At 40.7% G+C, this 15,937-nt stretch overlaps 2 protein-coding genes across 2 annotated transcripts; one reads left to right on the top strand and one right to left on the bottom strand.

The window, feature by feature from the left end:
* Window positions 1-360: 360 nt before the first annotated feature.
* Window positions 361-4,036, bottom strand: psmd7 (proteasome 26S subunit, non-ATPase 7). Its single transcript, XM_023839704.2, has 7 exons — window positions 3,856-4,036; window positions 3,233-3,324; window positions 2,846-2,938; window positions 2,652-2,749; window positions 2,353-2,433; window positions 1,902-1,993; window positions 361-1,660 (listed from the first exon to the last, which is right to left on the bottom strand). The coding sequence occupies exons 1-7, from the start codon at window positions 3,927-3,929 to the stop codon at window positions 1,210-1,212; spliced, it is 981 nt and encodes a 326-aa protein (XP_023695472.1). The 5' UTR covers window positions 3,930-4,036; the 3' UTR covers window positions 361-1,209.
* Window positions 4,037-8,610: 4,574 nt separating this feature from the next.
* LOC111858169 (glycine cleavage system H protein, mitochondrial-like) lies at window positions 8,611-11,665 on the top strand. Its single transcript, XM_023839706.2, has 5 exons — window positions 8,611-8,838; window positions 10,210-10,289; window positions 10,828-10,891; window positions 11,008-11,139; window positions 11,228-11,665. The coding sequence occupies exons 1-5, from the start codon at window positions 8,637-8,639 to the stop codon at window positions 11,326-11,328; spliced, it is 579 nt and encodes a 192-aa protein (XP_023695474.1). The 5' UTR covers window positions 8,611-8,636; the 3' UTR covers window positions 11,329-11,665.
* Window positions 11,666-15,937: the final 4,272 nt, after the last annotated feature.

Raw genomic sequence — 15,937 nt, 5'->3', positions numbered from 1 at the left:
TGTTTTCTATGGTGAGGTAGAAGGGTTGTGGGTGGAAAAGTACTCTCCTAAACACATACCATAGCAGCTCCTTTTAATTTTAATGCTGTTATCTTCAAGTGCAATAGGTGAAACGTGCAATATCTTGGGGGGGTGACTGCTTTATCATGCTGGTCACTAATTTGTCTATTGGTTTGATGTTGTGACGGTGGAGAGGATGCACCTTTAAATTTCGTTGCTATGGAAACAACAATGACAATAAAGCATCTGAAACTGAATCTTTCTGAGATGACATGAGTGTCGTGCAGTAAGGAGGAACCACAACATGATAATCAGAACTCCTTTGAGAAAAACAACTGCACAAGTAATGACACAACTAAAGAGATTTTAACACATTTTATTGAAAAAAAACATATTTGTTGATAATTCTCTATTGGGTGGAGACATGGTAGTCAGACCTTGTATAGAAATTATATAAAATGTATAACCCAACGTATATTCCTGGCTGAAACCAACACGCTGCTCTTGTTTGCGTATTGAATATTAAATGCAGACAAAACAAAACCTGGGTCATATTAAATCTTTATATTGAACTGGTCTGCAAAACCTTTGTAGGTGTTACCTTGTGAATTGTGGCACGTTCATAGACATTATGTAAGCACAGACCTGTTTGTGAAGGAGAGTTATTCATATGCAACTGGGCGCACAAGTAGGTAGCAAAAACACTGCTTCTGGGTCGCTTTGATTTCCTGCCACATTCCATGAATGAGATGTAAACCGGTCACCATGTGTAAATGAATGTCCCGCAAATGGCCGCTGCCTCTTCCCGGGGTGCCCCATGCCCCACAATTTCTAACTTATCAGTAAACGCACTGTGATTAGACAACTGAATGTTGAAATGAGAGAAATAAACTGATACCATTTACAAAAGTCAGCCAGCTTACAGTGTTATCCCGCCTCATTGCAAGATCCATCCCCAAATCTCTAACCATTTTTATGGTAAAAGGGCAAGTATTTATTTAAAAAAGTGGAGGGGAAAAAACATAGCACAAAACAACTTTATTCTCATCCCTCTTTTTGACCCAAAACATAAGGATTCCTCTTCATGCAGGGCCACTCAGGCTGACCATACCTATATACATTATCACACATAAGAGTTTTTTTGGGTAACTAAAAAAAACTCCACTGGTCACCAATGCAATCATGTCAATCACTGGCAGCATTTGTAGTTCATTTCTTCTCCTTCTTTTCATCTTTCTTGGCTGAAGCATCTCCCTTTTCTTTTTCTTTGTCCTCCTTCTTTTCCTCTTTCTTCTCTTTCTTGCCATCCTCCTTTTCTTGACCCTCTTTTTTCTCTGCATCACGGTTGGCTATCTTGTTGTTGATGAGGTTGTGCAGGGCCACGACGGAGCGAATAAGTGACGCCAGGTAAACTACCAGCATCTGGTCATTGGTCTTAAGGTAGAAGGCCTTGACAAACTCCTGCAGGTTGACATCAGGCAGAAGATTGAAGACATCTTGCAGCTGATAAATTATTTGGTGGTTGATGGGTAGCTTGCCAGTGGCCACCTTCTCCAGGTAACTCTTGATATCGAGTAGCTTAGAGTTGAGCCCCTTGAGCCCATGAACCTGGTTTGTGATGCGCTGGGAAAGGGTACCTACAGTTGTGTCCTTGATGTCTCTGTTGAGAGGCAAACAAGCATGTCATAAATATACAAATACCAAAAGGTACTGATGGAACACTTGCATAGTACCAGTTAATGTAAAAAATGTATAAATGCAAAAATGGAAGATGAAAGGATTTACACTCGACCACATTCCACACCAGTACATCCTCATACAAAAAAGGAAGCGCGATTCTTAAATGATCCACCTACTTACACACACGGTCGGGTCAAATATATTAGGGGTGAAGCTGTTACCTGAGTAGATGTTCCACCCCCACTTCCTCAGCTTCCTCAGCACCAATCTCACTGGTCACATGTTCAAACGTCTTAGAGGTTGGAGTCCCATCCTGCAGGAACCACACCAGTTTTCTGTAATTTCACTAGCTCAGAGAACATGCTCTGTCTTGAACAATGTTATAATACATCAAACAAAAGTACTCCTCATGTGGAACCTGGCTAGTTTTCTGATACACCATCTTTTTCTCCATGAGTCATGCAGATACATGGGTGAAAGCGAGTTTTTAAAAATACCAGAGTCAGCCAGTATCCCCGGCTCAGCTGTGACTTATTGCCTTGCTAGTCACAGATTTTTACTCACAACTTTCCAGACATCAACACAGATCCCTAACACACTGAGCTACACACCACCCTGTAAAATCTGTTTTGATCATGCAATGTTAACCCTATTCAACAAAATAATCCTTACATCATGTACTTCCTCCACACAGATGTAGGATTCGGTAGGTAAGCCGAGGTCCTTTGGCTTCACATCAATAATGACTAAAACCTGCAAGATAATGCAATTGTAAAAATGAGTCTCTTAGTGTCGTGGGTCATATCAAACACATTAAATGAATTGCAGAGATTAAATATTCACTACAAGTTTAAAATGATGACTAGTAATGTGCAGTAATTTTTAATTCTGGTTTACATATAGGCATTAATATTTATACTGTCCGTACATACAGCAGAATAACAGAATTATAAATGCTTATGTTTGCTTACAGAATTGGAGCAGTATTGTTTCATGAGTTCATTGATGGCGATGTCATTCTTGTGCAATTTGGGGCCAGTATGATACCAGCCAACTATCCTTTCTCTTGCTAAAACAAAAAAGTATTGAAAGTCTCAGATAAAAAAAAAACTAGTTTAGTTTGAATAAACGTTTTAATTATTCCAAAACATAAAACTGGCCTTACCATTGACTTTCTTGAACATGCCATACATATTCTCCAAGTAGTCATGGTCCAAGAACCACACAGAATCATCTTTGTCATCCTCGTCAAACGGCACTGTGTGTCAGATATGCATCAGATTGAGAATGCATTAAGTAATGGTTAGAAATGGCGTCAAACTCCTTACAATCCCCCAAAGGTCTACCCAACTGCACCCGGCAAGATTATTGATTTTAGTAAAACTGAGCAAGCAAATGATAAATATCAGCGATGAATTAATTCAAAGTACCTTTAACGCGAAACCGTTTAATAATGAGAATAAGCGTTTCTTTTACACAACCCTGGGCAGATATTTTGTGTAAGGACATGCACAAATGAAGCGCGACGAAAACGAGAAGCATAAACACTCACCCGCAAAACTATTGGATACATCAAGGATCTTCTTCTGCCAAGACCCCAGCAGTACCCCCACAACTCGCTTCTGGTTGCCAACCTTTCCAATTCTAAACAAACGTTACCCACAGTATGTGATTAAAAGACACCAGAACTATTGTAAGAGTTCAAGTTAAACTTCATACGAGCTTCTGTTAGAATTGTGATCGCAGCAAATTGTTGCCGAATAGCTATAACAGGAGATTTAGTTAATGAGTGCTAATGGGCTACCTAATCGGCCCGAAGTTCTCGTTCTGGATTTTCAGTCACATCAGGACACTGCCGCTGCACAGTTCTGTTTAAATTCATAACTACGAATATAAAAATGTCGTTTTAGGCGCTTTAGTATTACCTGCTTTGTAGCCACTCAACGACATCGTAAAACACATTAGATAAGTTATTTCAAATAAGAGAACTGTGCATGACATCTATTAGTAAAATGTAATTGTCAATATCAGTTTAGTTTGACTGGTTTACTCGATCTTGAACCGTTCACTGATCATGTGCAAAACACGAATGAAAATGCCCAGGCCTACAATATAACAATGAGTCCACAGATTTTGATTAATTTATACTATCAATGAATAATCCCAGAAAATTACCTGTTAAAGTGATCCACCACACTAAGCAGCACCAATGGGTGGACAACAACTTTTTCGACAGCTAATTCTGGCATTTTTTTGTAATTAAATATAATCGCGACAACAGACTTGCAAAGACAGCGTCCGGTGTAGCGCACTGTCACTCCTCCACTATCCCACAATGCACCAGGAGACCGGTAAGGGATCACGTGCTCTAACAGGACCAATAATCATGCTGCATGCTCACACGTAAAGATGTATACTGCATTTTCTGCAGGGTCTCATGTATGGAAGTGTTTATGTATCTTGCATTTTTTTCTTAGTTTAATATTTATATAGAACAGCATTTTATGCAAAGGAAGTATATCTGGATAATGCTTATATTTTTGAATGTACTCTTCTTAGTCCGGCATGATACTAATGCACGAATGTTAAATTACGTGCACTTGTTTGGAAAGTAAAATGCACTGACTGCAAGGGTTATTTCATGAGTTTGATGGAGGGATTAAACTATTTCATGACAGTCTTTAGCTGGTCTTTTATAACATTATGGTACTTTAAAGGCCAGAAATTCAGGCTTGTAACCACAAATGGGATAGGTCGTGTTGGTAATACAGTGTTGTGCTCTATACTTAAAACTTCTTCCGCGGCGTGAAAGACATTCAAAGAACACAAAGAAATCCCATTTATGTATTGATAGCTATACTTCAACAATAGAATACATCTCAGCTGTTGGCTAATTCGCTCTCATTTTTAGTCGTAGAAATTCCTCCTGATGCAGGGAGTGTCTGCATATAAAACGGCCGGCCGTTTTCTGCTTCATTACTCACTCTTGCCTATTTTGTTTCCATGGCTATTCTCTGCCACAGCCAAACTCTGAACTAATCTGAGACAAACTCTAATTGGCATGCATCACCTGACATATCATAGTCTCCTTTCAGTCTCAGAAGCTTAAACATACTATTGTTTTTTATGTTTTGTTTGCACGGAATGGTATTAAATAAATAAATTGTTTTTAATATAGCTACTAGTTAAAGTGTAATTTATAATTCAACATCTAATTCTAAACAGTTGTGATAGTAAGACACACCGTAATGTTTTGAAAAAAGGAAGAATCCTCAATTTTCACTGCTTAAATACTCCTAGCCACTACTGGCAAAAATCACCTTCCGAACTTTTCTTCATGCCAATACTGAAATTTTCACTCATCTTACACCCCCACAATGCATTCACAATGCGTCTCACAGGGCATCCTCTGAAAACATTTTGGGTGACTGCTTCTGGCTGAGACCCAGCAAGAATTGTTGCTGAGCAATCTCCCAAGCACTAGACTGGCATGAACAATCTGCCATGTACAAGAACTACTGCTTCCAGATTTTTTACCACAGTGCCATCATCTGGATGGATGAAAGTCTGCAGCTTCAGACTTAGGAGGTGCTTCTCAGGGCCCGATGGGCTCACTACCAGGGTGCCATGCTGTCTTTTCCCAGATTGGTCCAGAAAGCCAGACCGTCACAAAATAATCTCCTTTCAAATATTACACTCTATAGTTAATCTAAGAGGCTCAGAGTCTAAAGAGTATGAGACAGCTCTGATATCTTAATTTTTCTTTTATCTTATCTTTTAATCATTTCTAATCAGCTAGTCTTAAGCTATTTCAGAAATGGCAGTCATGTTGTGGAGATGGAAATGTAGCTCCATAGTTTATTGCTACTCGACAACTTTACAAAGCAGGACTGATCTCTCTCTTGGATGTGTTCCAGGTCCTGCTGGGCCACAGAGCAATTAGGTAATATACGGCTTTACCTACTTTCTTCCATCAGTGCCCTGTAGTTTTAAACCATCTGTTCAATAATAATATGCCAACGGAAAATGCTGTGTGCTGTTTGTTAAATAAGGTGCCTATTGTTATGCCTGATAAGAAGATTTGCTCACATTTTAGAAGCCATTTAGGCAGAATTCCAGATAATTCCGCAAAATTTTTCTCACAGCTTTGTACAGTGATTGGAAAAGCGGAATAGACGAACTTCGCAAGAGGGCCCACAGTATGACTCCATTCAGCGATGGTTATTTGCACACAAAGAAAAGCACACAAATTGAGATGTTACATGTATCTCTTAAACAGCACAAGACAGAAGCTGCAAGGCTGTTTTCTCAAATTCCTAAATTTTCTCTGCATCTAATCCCATAAAATTACAGATGATGTGATTATACAGGAGTAGGAGTCACTGTTCTCCATCTTAGCCAAGATACTGATGCTGCCACAGGGAAGGACAAATTCCAAGTTTATGGCCACACTTACCCACACATGGAAACCTTTACTCCTTTTCACCTTGTGCTCTTGCATTTATTTTGGGATTCAGATAATTCCACCTTCTCTCCTTTTTTCCTTCACAGACAGATTGGAGTAAATTGTAGCTCAAAACGCCCTGTTTATTTCATTAGTCTTGATGAATTCTATATGTGATAAGTAAGATGATGCATTTAATGCATAAAATAAGTATATACATAATTGCATTTGCCCTAGGCAGTTGGATTACATTTAAGTATGAATTAATTATGAGCTGACAGGACAAAGATGCAGTACCAGGCTCTGGATTTCATGCCCCAGCTTATAAACTAACAATCAATACTTTATTTATCCCTGTGGGGAAATTGTCTTTACACTTATCTCAACTTGCTCTTTTTAGAGTAAGCTGTCCACAAAGGGCTGCCACCCATAGTGGCACTCAGGGAGCTGGGGGTTAAGAGCCTTGCTTTAGGACCCACAGACATGCTGAGGCTGGGTTTCAACTGGTAACCTTGTGATTATAAGCACATAGGCTTAGCCCACTGAGCTACATGCTGCCCTTTAAAACCCACACAAACATGGGGAGAGCATGCAAACTCCACACAGAAAGGACCGGGGATCAAACCCAGGAGCTTCGTGCTATAAGGCTGCAGTTCTAACCTCTGCACCACCATGTCACACTCACTGTGCTGCCTAATTTGCAGAAAGTAACTGCTTTGATCTTTTGGACAAAATGTAAACTTTTGGCTTCTTCCTCCTTGTTATTATTATTACATCCATTTCCTGAAGCCTTTTATCATATTCAGGATCACAGGGCCTATCCCAGAGGGTACGGGTGCAAGGCAGGGAACAACCCAGGATGGGGCACGAACCAATCACAGGACACACTCACACTCCATTCACTCTCTTATGTTCTTATGTTCTTATGTTCCATTCACTCTCTCTCACACACACAATTTGGTAACTCTGATTAGCCTCAGCATGTTTTTTGAACTGTGGGGGAAACCAGAGTACCTGGAGGAAACCCCATGACAACATGTGAAGAACATGCAAACTCCACACACATGGAACCCTGGCAGAGACTCAGACCCAGGTCCCAGAGGCAACAGTGTTAACCACTGCACCACCATGCTGCAATAATAATAACAATAATAATAATAATAATAATAATGTTTTGCTGATCTGAGCGATTTGCCAATTTCGAGTTGCAGAGAGGAAAACTCTGACTGTTCGTTGTGCATGCACCAAACAGCCATTTTAGAAAAAGTGGGTGAGCTCCTCAGAAACTTTGATGAAGAGAGAGATAGAGGTCTCTCCCAGTCACCACTTAGTAGTGAGCTAGATTTAGGGCAGGCTGGCCAGGACGATCCAGGTAGAGAGTTAGGATTTGCTAGGTCTGGATGCAGTTTCTGTGTGAGATGAAGTCATACCTATAGAAAAACTGCTGCTATGTGCCAAAGGATGTCAAGATCATTGAGTTAGAATGGCCCATGTTCATGGACCACCGGACTTATTGCAATGAATGCAAAGAGCTGTGACCAGAAGCCAGTCTGTGCCTGTCATTGTGGGAAACCCAGGTGAGGGAAACTGTCAAGCTTAAGAAGGAGGATTTCAGGGAATTGCTTATACAGGGGTTACCAGGAACAACTGAATGGCACTGACTGCCCAGAAAGCTACAGCAAAGGCAAAAGTCTGAAGTTTGGATGGATCATGGAAAGAGACTTATAGTGGACCCCAAAGATGTTTTGAGAAACAATTCAACACCCCAAAAGCCGGGTGACCCTTACCAGCAGCAGAAAGAACATTTTGAGGAACTCATTTTGCTGGTGAATGGAGGCAGTGTTATTGAATCAAAGTGACTAAAATATTGACTTACAGATTGGTTGTGACTGCAGTTTTTCAGAAACTGAAAAGAACCATAGTGGTGAAACAAGAGTTAAGTCGTCATACGAGGATCAGGGTTTTATTGGCTGATTAATGTCCCTGTCCTCATCTATAATCATGATCTGTAGGTAATGACTAAAATAACAATGCTACACATATATGTGGTAAGAGGGTCCACAGGGTTGCTAAGCTCACTCTCCATAACAGAATGAGTTCCAGAGGGACCTTGAAATTGATCTGCTGCTCATTTGGATCAAGAGCAGACAGCTGAGATGGTTCAGGAAGGCCCCGGGGAAGACCCAGGTCATGCTGGAGGGATTGTATCTCTCAGCTGCCTTGGGACCGTCTGGGCCTCCCCACAGTGAGCTACAGTCTGTGGTCATGGAAAAAAGACCTGATCTGCCCTGTGTTATTAGTTTCAAAACTAAAAAAATAAAAATGAATTGAAATTTTTGTGGTGAATCGTTTTTCTGTCTGTTTCAGGTTAAACGTGATTTAGGTTTAATTTCGTAACTGGATACATTATTGTAATAGGTTAACATAAACCCATGAAGCTGCAAGGCCGTTCAATGCGATCAGGCGCTCCGCGATCTCACTGGCGCCGTGCGCGGTCGCGCCCCGAGTGGTGATGCTCGCTCAGGAGCCCGCAGCTCACTTCAGCCTAGACTCGAAGAAGATGGCGATGTGTGCGGTGCTGCTGCGCTCTTCGTCGCTGAACTTCACCTCGGCGCTGCCTCTGCTTTCCCGGACTGCCAGGACTGCTCGGCCCCTGATACTGGGGAAGGCGTGTTTCCCGAGGGCGCTATGCACGACCCCCAGACCCTCCGCAGGTAAGACTTTACGCGCTCCGGGCTTTTATGTCGCGCGCTACGTGCTACTGACTTCAGAGATCAGTCGAGAGTTCGCTTTTTACCAAGTAAGCCGGGTAACTTCCGAAACAACTCATGCAATGCACTGGTATAACTTCATACATTCAAATGAGAAGACTGAGATATAAGTGACATCGCTGGTAGAAGATGTAACTTCCAAAGTTAATAGCTGCTTTTAAATATTGAAATGCACCTGCTTGCTTGAATTGCACTAAGTACGTATATTTTGTAATTTATGCTGACTATAACTGGGTTGAAGGCGGAAATGGTGAAAAGAATACGATAAACAGTTTAGTCGTGGTTTTGAGGTTACCGTAAAAGTTGTACGAACACGCCATTATGCTCTGTAAACGACTAAAATACGATCGGGGTCGTGATAATCGCGGCGCGTCATATCGTAAAGATGACTTACATTAAAGGTTGCCTGATTCTTCTTAACTCATTGATGCCAGTTAGTCGGCTAGATGTCACCTGTTATGACATGGAGATTGTTTCTTGGTTAGTTTTAGGCAAGTGAAATTTTAAATTTTTGCTGTTTTTAAAATAAATTCTGATGGTGATGAAAGCAGCAGAGAGAGTGGATCGTAGAGGCATCGGCACTCTTTAATGCCATGTGAATACACTGGTTCGCTAATACCTTTGCATGCCTTAAAGTGACAAAGTTGGGCTTCTAGGGCAAATAAAAACTTACATGAAAATGTCTTTGATTATAAAAATTGTTGACTTTTTGTAATAAAAGTATGGAAAATTTTTATTGAATTTTAATGAAGTGCTAATGTTCCCATGGTTTTAGCTATGTGTTAGGATTTACTGGAAAGATACAAGTACCCATAATTGCAGGCCATTTCACATTTTATAATCATGGCATATGACTTTACAAAATGAATTTAGCCCTGTTTTTAAGTTTCACTATAAGAATTAAATTCTGCACTTTTGAAACTGCCACTAGTTATGCTTGTGATGGTATTACTTGACATTGCACCTCAGGATCTGTGTTACACAAGACTCAGTCCTTTGTTGCTCATTAATGTACATTGCTATACTTTGCCCTTTGTTCCATTAGATATGTTGTACTCTACCCAAAACTCTGATCTTACTGTGCAGAGACACTACTGTAATGACCGTAGTGCATATAGTGGATCCATTTTGCCTGAATTTAAGTAATTGCAGTTTTTGAATTATACTTGTTAGCTCATACATGTGTTATTATTCAGTTGGTTATTCTGCTATGGGATTGAAAGTTCTAATCCTGTGTCCTATGGTCAGTATTCTAGGATGTCTTTCAAATGTGAATTTGGATTGTGTGTATCAGGTAACAATGCTTTTTCGCAGTACTCAGATTCACAGAGAAACACGAGTGGATACGAGTAGATGGTGGCGTCGGAACTATTGGCATCAGTAATTTTGCACAGGTAGGTGCCTTGGCGTCTTTGAGTGTGTAGGCTGGTTACATACCCGACTCACCCTCTTAGTCTCTCTCAGTTTATTTTGCTCACTGGCTGCGCTTGTGTGTGGATGGTATAGTAGGTCATTGGACCACGAAAAATATGTGCACATGGACAGATCAGATCATTTTCTGGATATTGGAGAGTGAGGGATCCATAAAGACATTCTAACAAATGCTATCTGGCACACTATCTATAGCTCAAAGTGTTTATGTATATAGCCTCTTTTTAGACCGCAGAATAAACAAGTAAGTCAAGGAAACCTGGGGCCTGTGTCATGAAGCAGGATTTCTTGCTTGTCAGATTTAAGGTAGTCTGGGGTAAATGTAAGTGAACAAAGATGACGTCCGTTTAAACGGGGATACCTTAAACAAGGTTGACAAGTTATCCGGTTAAACCAGAAATCTACCTTTGCAGTACTAGCCCCTGCTCAGTTAGGTTGCACTGAACCTAAAAACTTACTAGTGATTGCATTTAAAAATTGTCCCCTCCGTCTCTGTTTCAGGAAGCTCTAGGAGATGTGGTGTATTGTGGCCTCCCAGAAGTTGGTGCAAAACTGGAACAAATGGGTAAACCCTCTCTACTCATTTTATTGCTTTGTTATCTTATTTTTTGGGTAAAAATCTTCCTCTTGGTGTAAAAGGCATTGTGTATTCTTTGGCGTTTTTCTTTTCTTGTGTCATAGAGGAGTTTGGTGCTCTGGAGAGTGTAAAGGCTGCCAGTGAGCTGTATGCCCCCGTTACCGGGGAGGTGACTGAAGTAAACCAAGAGCTGGGGGACAAACCTTCGCTTGTCAACAAATCCTGCTATAAGGATGGTGAGCAAATCGCAGCAAGTGGAGAGTATGGGGGGGGGGACACGCTCCTAGCATTTTCCTGATATTAATCCCTGTATGTCTCTACTAGGATGGCTGATTAAAATGACCATTAGTAACCCAGCAGAGGTGGACGCATTGATGGATGAGAGAGCCTACGAGAAATTCGTCAAGTCTGCCGAGGCGGAGTAGCACTCCTGGAAGCTGAACTTCCTCTTAAGTTAATCCACAGGACTCTGTCACATTAACCCTACCAAGGCCACCGACCCAGTGAAGCTGCACCACCACCTCTTTTCTTTAAGGAGAAACACCAGCAAAACATTTCCCGAGAAACCCCCCCTCTGCTCTTGATGTAATGCTAATATCTAAATTACAGTTTCGCAGCTTTGATTAGGAGAGAATTAATTGTAAGGCTGGTTCAGTGACAGGTGTTCCACTCACTGCTGGAAATCTTACAGCCAGATCACTGCAGTCTGCAGGGACTTTTTCAAATTTGCTATTAAAATCTTCATGTTTGGAGGAAATGTCAGGGTGTGTTTCAGAGCCTTTCTTTACACACTGTCAGAAAAAAAGTGTACCAATTTGTGCCTTTGCTTGTCATTGGGGCTGCACCCTCAAGGGTAAATGTACCTTTTAAGATACATAAATGGACTCTGAGGAACATGTTGTACAATTGGGGATACATTAATGCTGTTTGTACCTTGGGGATGTTCCTAAGAGTCAATTTCTGTACCTAAAAGAATAGACTAAAAGATACAATTGCCTACAGCAAGGGTACAATTGGCAGACCCTTGAGGGTCCAGCCCCAGTGACAAGCAAAGGTACAAATTGGTACTTTTTTTTTTTCTTCCTGACAGTGCATAGTCACAATTTTGGAAGATGAGCGTAGCCTTTTTTAAATAGTGGCAGCTTAAAAATCCAGTATAAGCTCTGCTATTGTACGCTTGAGCAAGGTGCTTAATTGAATTGCTCTAGTACAATGTCTAGGTTAATAAATTAGGAAAAATTGTAAATCAAGAAAGCATCACCTAAGGAATTAAATGGTAATTAAATACCAGACTTTGATGCCTGGCTTAGAAGCCTGTATGTACCAGAGAAAATGAATCATTGCCTCTGGTTCTTTGGGCCCTGCTGTTAAAGACTGGAGTGTCTTCTAAACTGAGCAGCCAATAGCCTAACTAAGGAAACCAATTAGTCCGTAAAGTCAGCACAATGACCCTTCCGCTCGAAATACTCTGAACAGCCTCAGCCAACTGGCAGATGTCAGGCTGTGGTTTCTGAGTCACCTCCCCAGTTTGTAGCATGTTAAGGTTTTCGGCCGATGCCTTTCTGCCCTGCATCAGCAGTGAGTGTCTAGTGAGGTGTCACAATAAGCAACAGTTTATGACGATCCACTGGGAGGGACCTACCAAGACAAGAGTAACCAGTATAGCAATGACAAAATTCACACTACTTTGTAAGCAAACATCAACAGCGGTGTCTTAATGGTTAGGGAAGCACACTTGTAATTGAAAGATTGCTGGTTCATATCCCCGACCAGCAAGGCACCACTGAGGTACCCTGAGCAAGCTACTGCCCCCAAGCACTGCTCCCTGGGCGCTGAATTAGAATTAGCTGCCCCCTGCTATGTCACATATGGGTTAAATGCAGAGGACACATTTCGTTGTTGTGTGCTGTGGTGTGTCAACACTGATCACCAAATTCAAAATTTTAACTCAAAACACTGTTCATGTCTCAATTGCGATTGTGCAGTTTCTCTGTCTCCAACGATCTTATAACCACTTAGCCTGTACAGGGTTGGGGGGGGGGGGGGGGTGCTGTAATTTACCCCAGGTAGCATAGGGAATATGGCAGAGGCGGATCCTCGATGGAATGCCATTACATTGCATCAGCAAAAATACCAGGAGTTCATTCATGCTGTAAAAGAGAAGGAATGGCAGAAAATACAAGGGAAAATGTAGTGATGTCAACCAGTCCTGAAAAAACTCGACACAACTTCAAAGCCTGGTAATTCGGGTGGAGTCATAATCGTTCTACCTCATCACATACACAAAGAAACAAACCTCTTTTGGTAACTGTTTGAAAATAGTACAGATGGCCTAACCTAGAAGAGGCTCTGTGAGCTTGGCATCTCACCTGCCAGGGCATGTTTCTGAATGACGTGGAATATCAGGAATAGGGAAATAGGTGGAGTAGGTCTGGGAAGTTATTCATATGTGTGACTTAAGAAAAACGTTTGTGCCTTTAGATACTGGTTTTTAAACTGTTACAGTATTAGCATGAATGGGAATACTCTGAAAATATGCTCCTAAACTAATGTTGGTAAATTATAATATTGCCTGTTAATAGCTTAACAATTTCAAGTATACTTTTATAGTTTGTGGCAAAACAATAGTATGAATATGTACAGACGCTCCTCTACTTATGAATGAGATATGTTCCGAATGGCCATTCGTAATTTGAAATGTTCATCATAAGTCTTATTCAACATCATTTTAAGGGTATACACAAGTACAAAGAACTAGGATGCTGGGAGTACACACACTACGCTGCTGCGGCAGGAGTAGCGGCCAGAAGTCGTACTAGGCGGAATTGGTGCACAGAAAAAAAAAAAGATGTTGCGGACAGGAAACGGGAGCCCATTGAGCCCAATTTGGACTTCTAGTACTCTTCGTTCGTATGTCTGAAAGTTCTTAAGTTGAAAGTTCGTAAGTAGAGGAGCGTCTGTATTTGTATAATTATCTTTGTTGTAATATAAATTTAAAAGATGACCTGTGAACCCAAGAGAGGTTTGGTCTTACAATATTAATGCCAAAGCAGGTAGGCAAAAAGACAGACGACTTAAATTGGAACACTCATGGTGACTGCCGGCATTTGTTGTCTTTCCTCAGATATGGCTTGTACATCGCAAACCTTTGCCCGCTGTGCATGATAAGAGTTTTTGTTAGCAAGGCTAATCAATGATTAATGACTAGGTAGTGGTCTTACCAATTTCAATGTGCAATAAGGCCGAGGCAGGACATTATCAGCCCTAGACACATCCACACAGGGCCAGAGGACACAAGACGCATGACAGATTTCCATTAGACCAGTCCACCAAACATCACACCATATTGCAATACCTGTAGCACTGTGTGTGTGTGTCCTCCAAGTTACTGGTACAGAAATGGGGGTTTTAGGGATCATTAGAAATAAGGAAGCATGACTACTGTCTTTGTGTGCAGATCACTTTCAGGAATTCAAGTAATTGGTAATTAATTAAATATGCTGTTGTAATAGAACCAAGTGAGGATAAGGAAACAGGGTCAACAAACATCCCCAGGGCAATTGGGGTTACTGGCCCAGGAGCAATATGATTAATCTGCAGGGCATGGTATTTGAACCCACAACTGTTAAGTTCTTCCAGCCTGTGAGTCAGAGCTACATGACTCTAGTGTTCTTTAAGCCTGTTTTTGGGGAGTTCCCCTCATCTAATATCATGTTATTAAGGTGTTATCAATAATGTCATTTTGACAGGAATTAAGAACAGGAATGTTTAATCCCACTTATTTGCTTAAATTGCCACCTTAAACTTCCCTCAGGGATCAATAAAGTTCATCTAATCTATACCATTTGTGTTTTCTAGGCTTTTTATTTAGTCTACCTTGAGTATTTCTCATACAGTTCACGCTCAGCTTTTGGATATCTATATAAAGGGAGACATAGATGAGCTTCCCAATAAGGAGGCAACACAGTTCAGGGAAGAGGCAGAGTGTCACGTGACGAGGGTGTCTAGTCATTTCAAGCCAGATTGCAGGAGGAAACAGACAGGCTTCATTCGATTGGTTAGACTTGTGCCAAAGTAGTGTGAGGGCTGATCTGGCCATGGTGCATGTAGGGCAACAAGGAACAGCTGCATGGTACAGCTCCTCTTCATTTCAGTGCATTTTGCTGAAAATGGTTCATGATGTGCCTAGAAAAGTCATAATGCACAAAACTCTAAATTTGAAACATTTATAATCTGATCTTGCTTTAGGATAAAATCCAGGGTTTACTTGATCCACAATGAAATATAATGCACACCAAGCTATACTTCCAAAAATAAGAAGAGTCCTTGTGAAATGTTCAGTTAACATTCATGGCTTCGACTTTTACCCTGTCCTGCTTAAATGATGGACATCAATGATTAATGAATCCCTGACGTCAGGATCTTCTTCCAAGATCAAAGGATGATAAAGATCATTCTAAAAATTCTAACGATTATTATTAATAATAATCATAATAATAATTAAAGAACATACTAAAAATTCAAAGATTATTTACTCAGATATACGACTCCCCATGCCAATTTAACTTTTAACCTTCGGCAAACCCTTATTCCTATACCGTGTAATTCACATTATATAAATTTAAATATGTAAAATAAAAATAGCAAAGAGCCTGTCTGCTCACAGGCGTTATAGAAAATGAATTATATGTTTATATACAAGTAAATGTCTACAATTGTTTATAAACATATTGCATGAAGTGTATTTCTTTTCGATTATTGGAAACAAGCTAAACAGGCTGAAATAGAGCTGTCATCGTACACTGCAACGGCACCTAGCGGAATGAAATTCTCAGTGCCCTTTTTTGAGAGTTGATAAGGAAATGTGACGCAAGTCTCCTGCACGTATCTGCCGATACCACCGGGAACACTTTAGATATACATAGACTTTATAAGAACAGCTAAATGAAAAAAGGCAACATCAGATTTTTAACAATACGATAACAAACTGAGTCGGTCACAGGAAGACCAGCAGCGGCGGCAAGTGGCATTTGC

This window comes from Paramormyrops kingsleyae, chromosome 13 (genome assembly GCF_048594095.1).
Source record: "Paramormyrops kingsleyae isolate MSU_618 chromosome 13, PKINGS_0.4, whole genome shotgun sequence".
In the NCBI taxonomy this organism is placed as follows: domain Eukaryota; kingdom Metazoa; phylum Chordata; class Actinopteri; order Osteoglossiformes; family Mormyridae; genus Paramormyrops; species Paramormyrops kingsleyae.
Note: the sequence above shows the minus strand (reverse complement) of the source record. Positions and strands in the feature narration are given on the sequence as shown.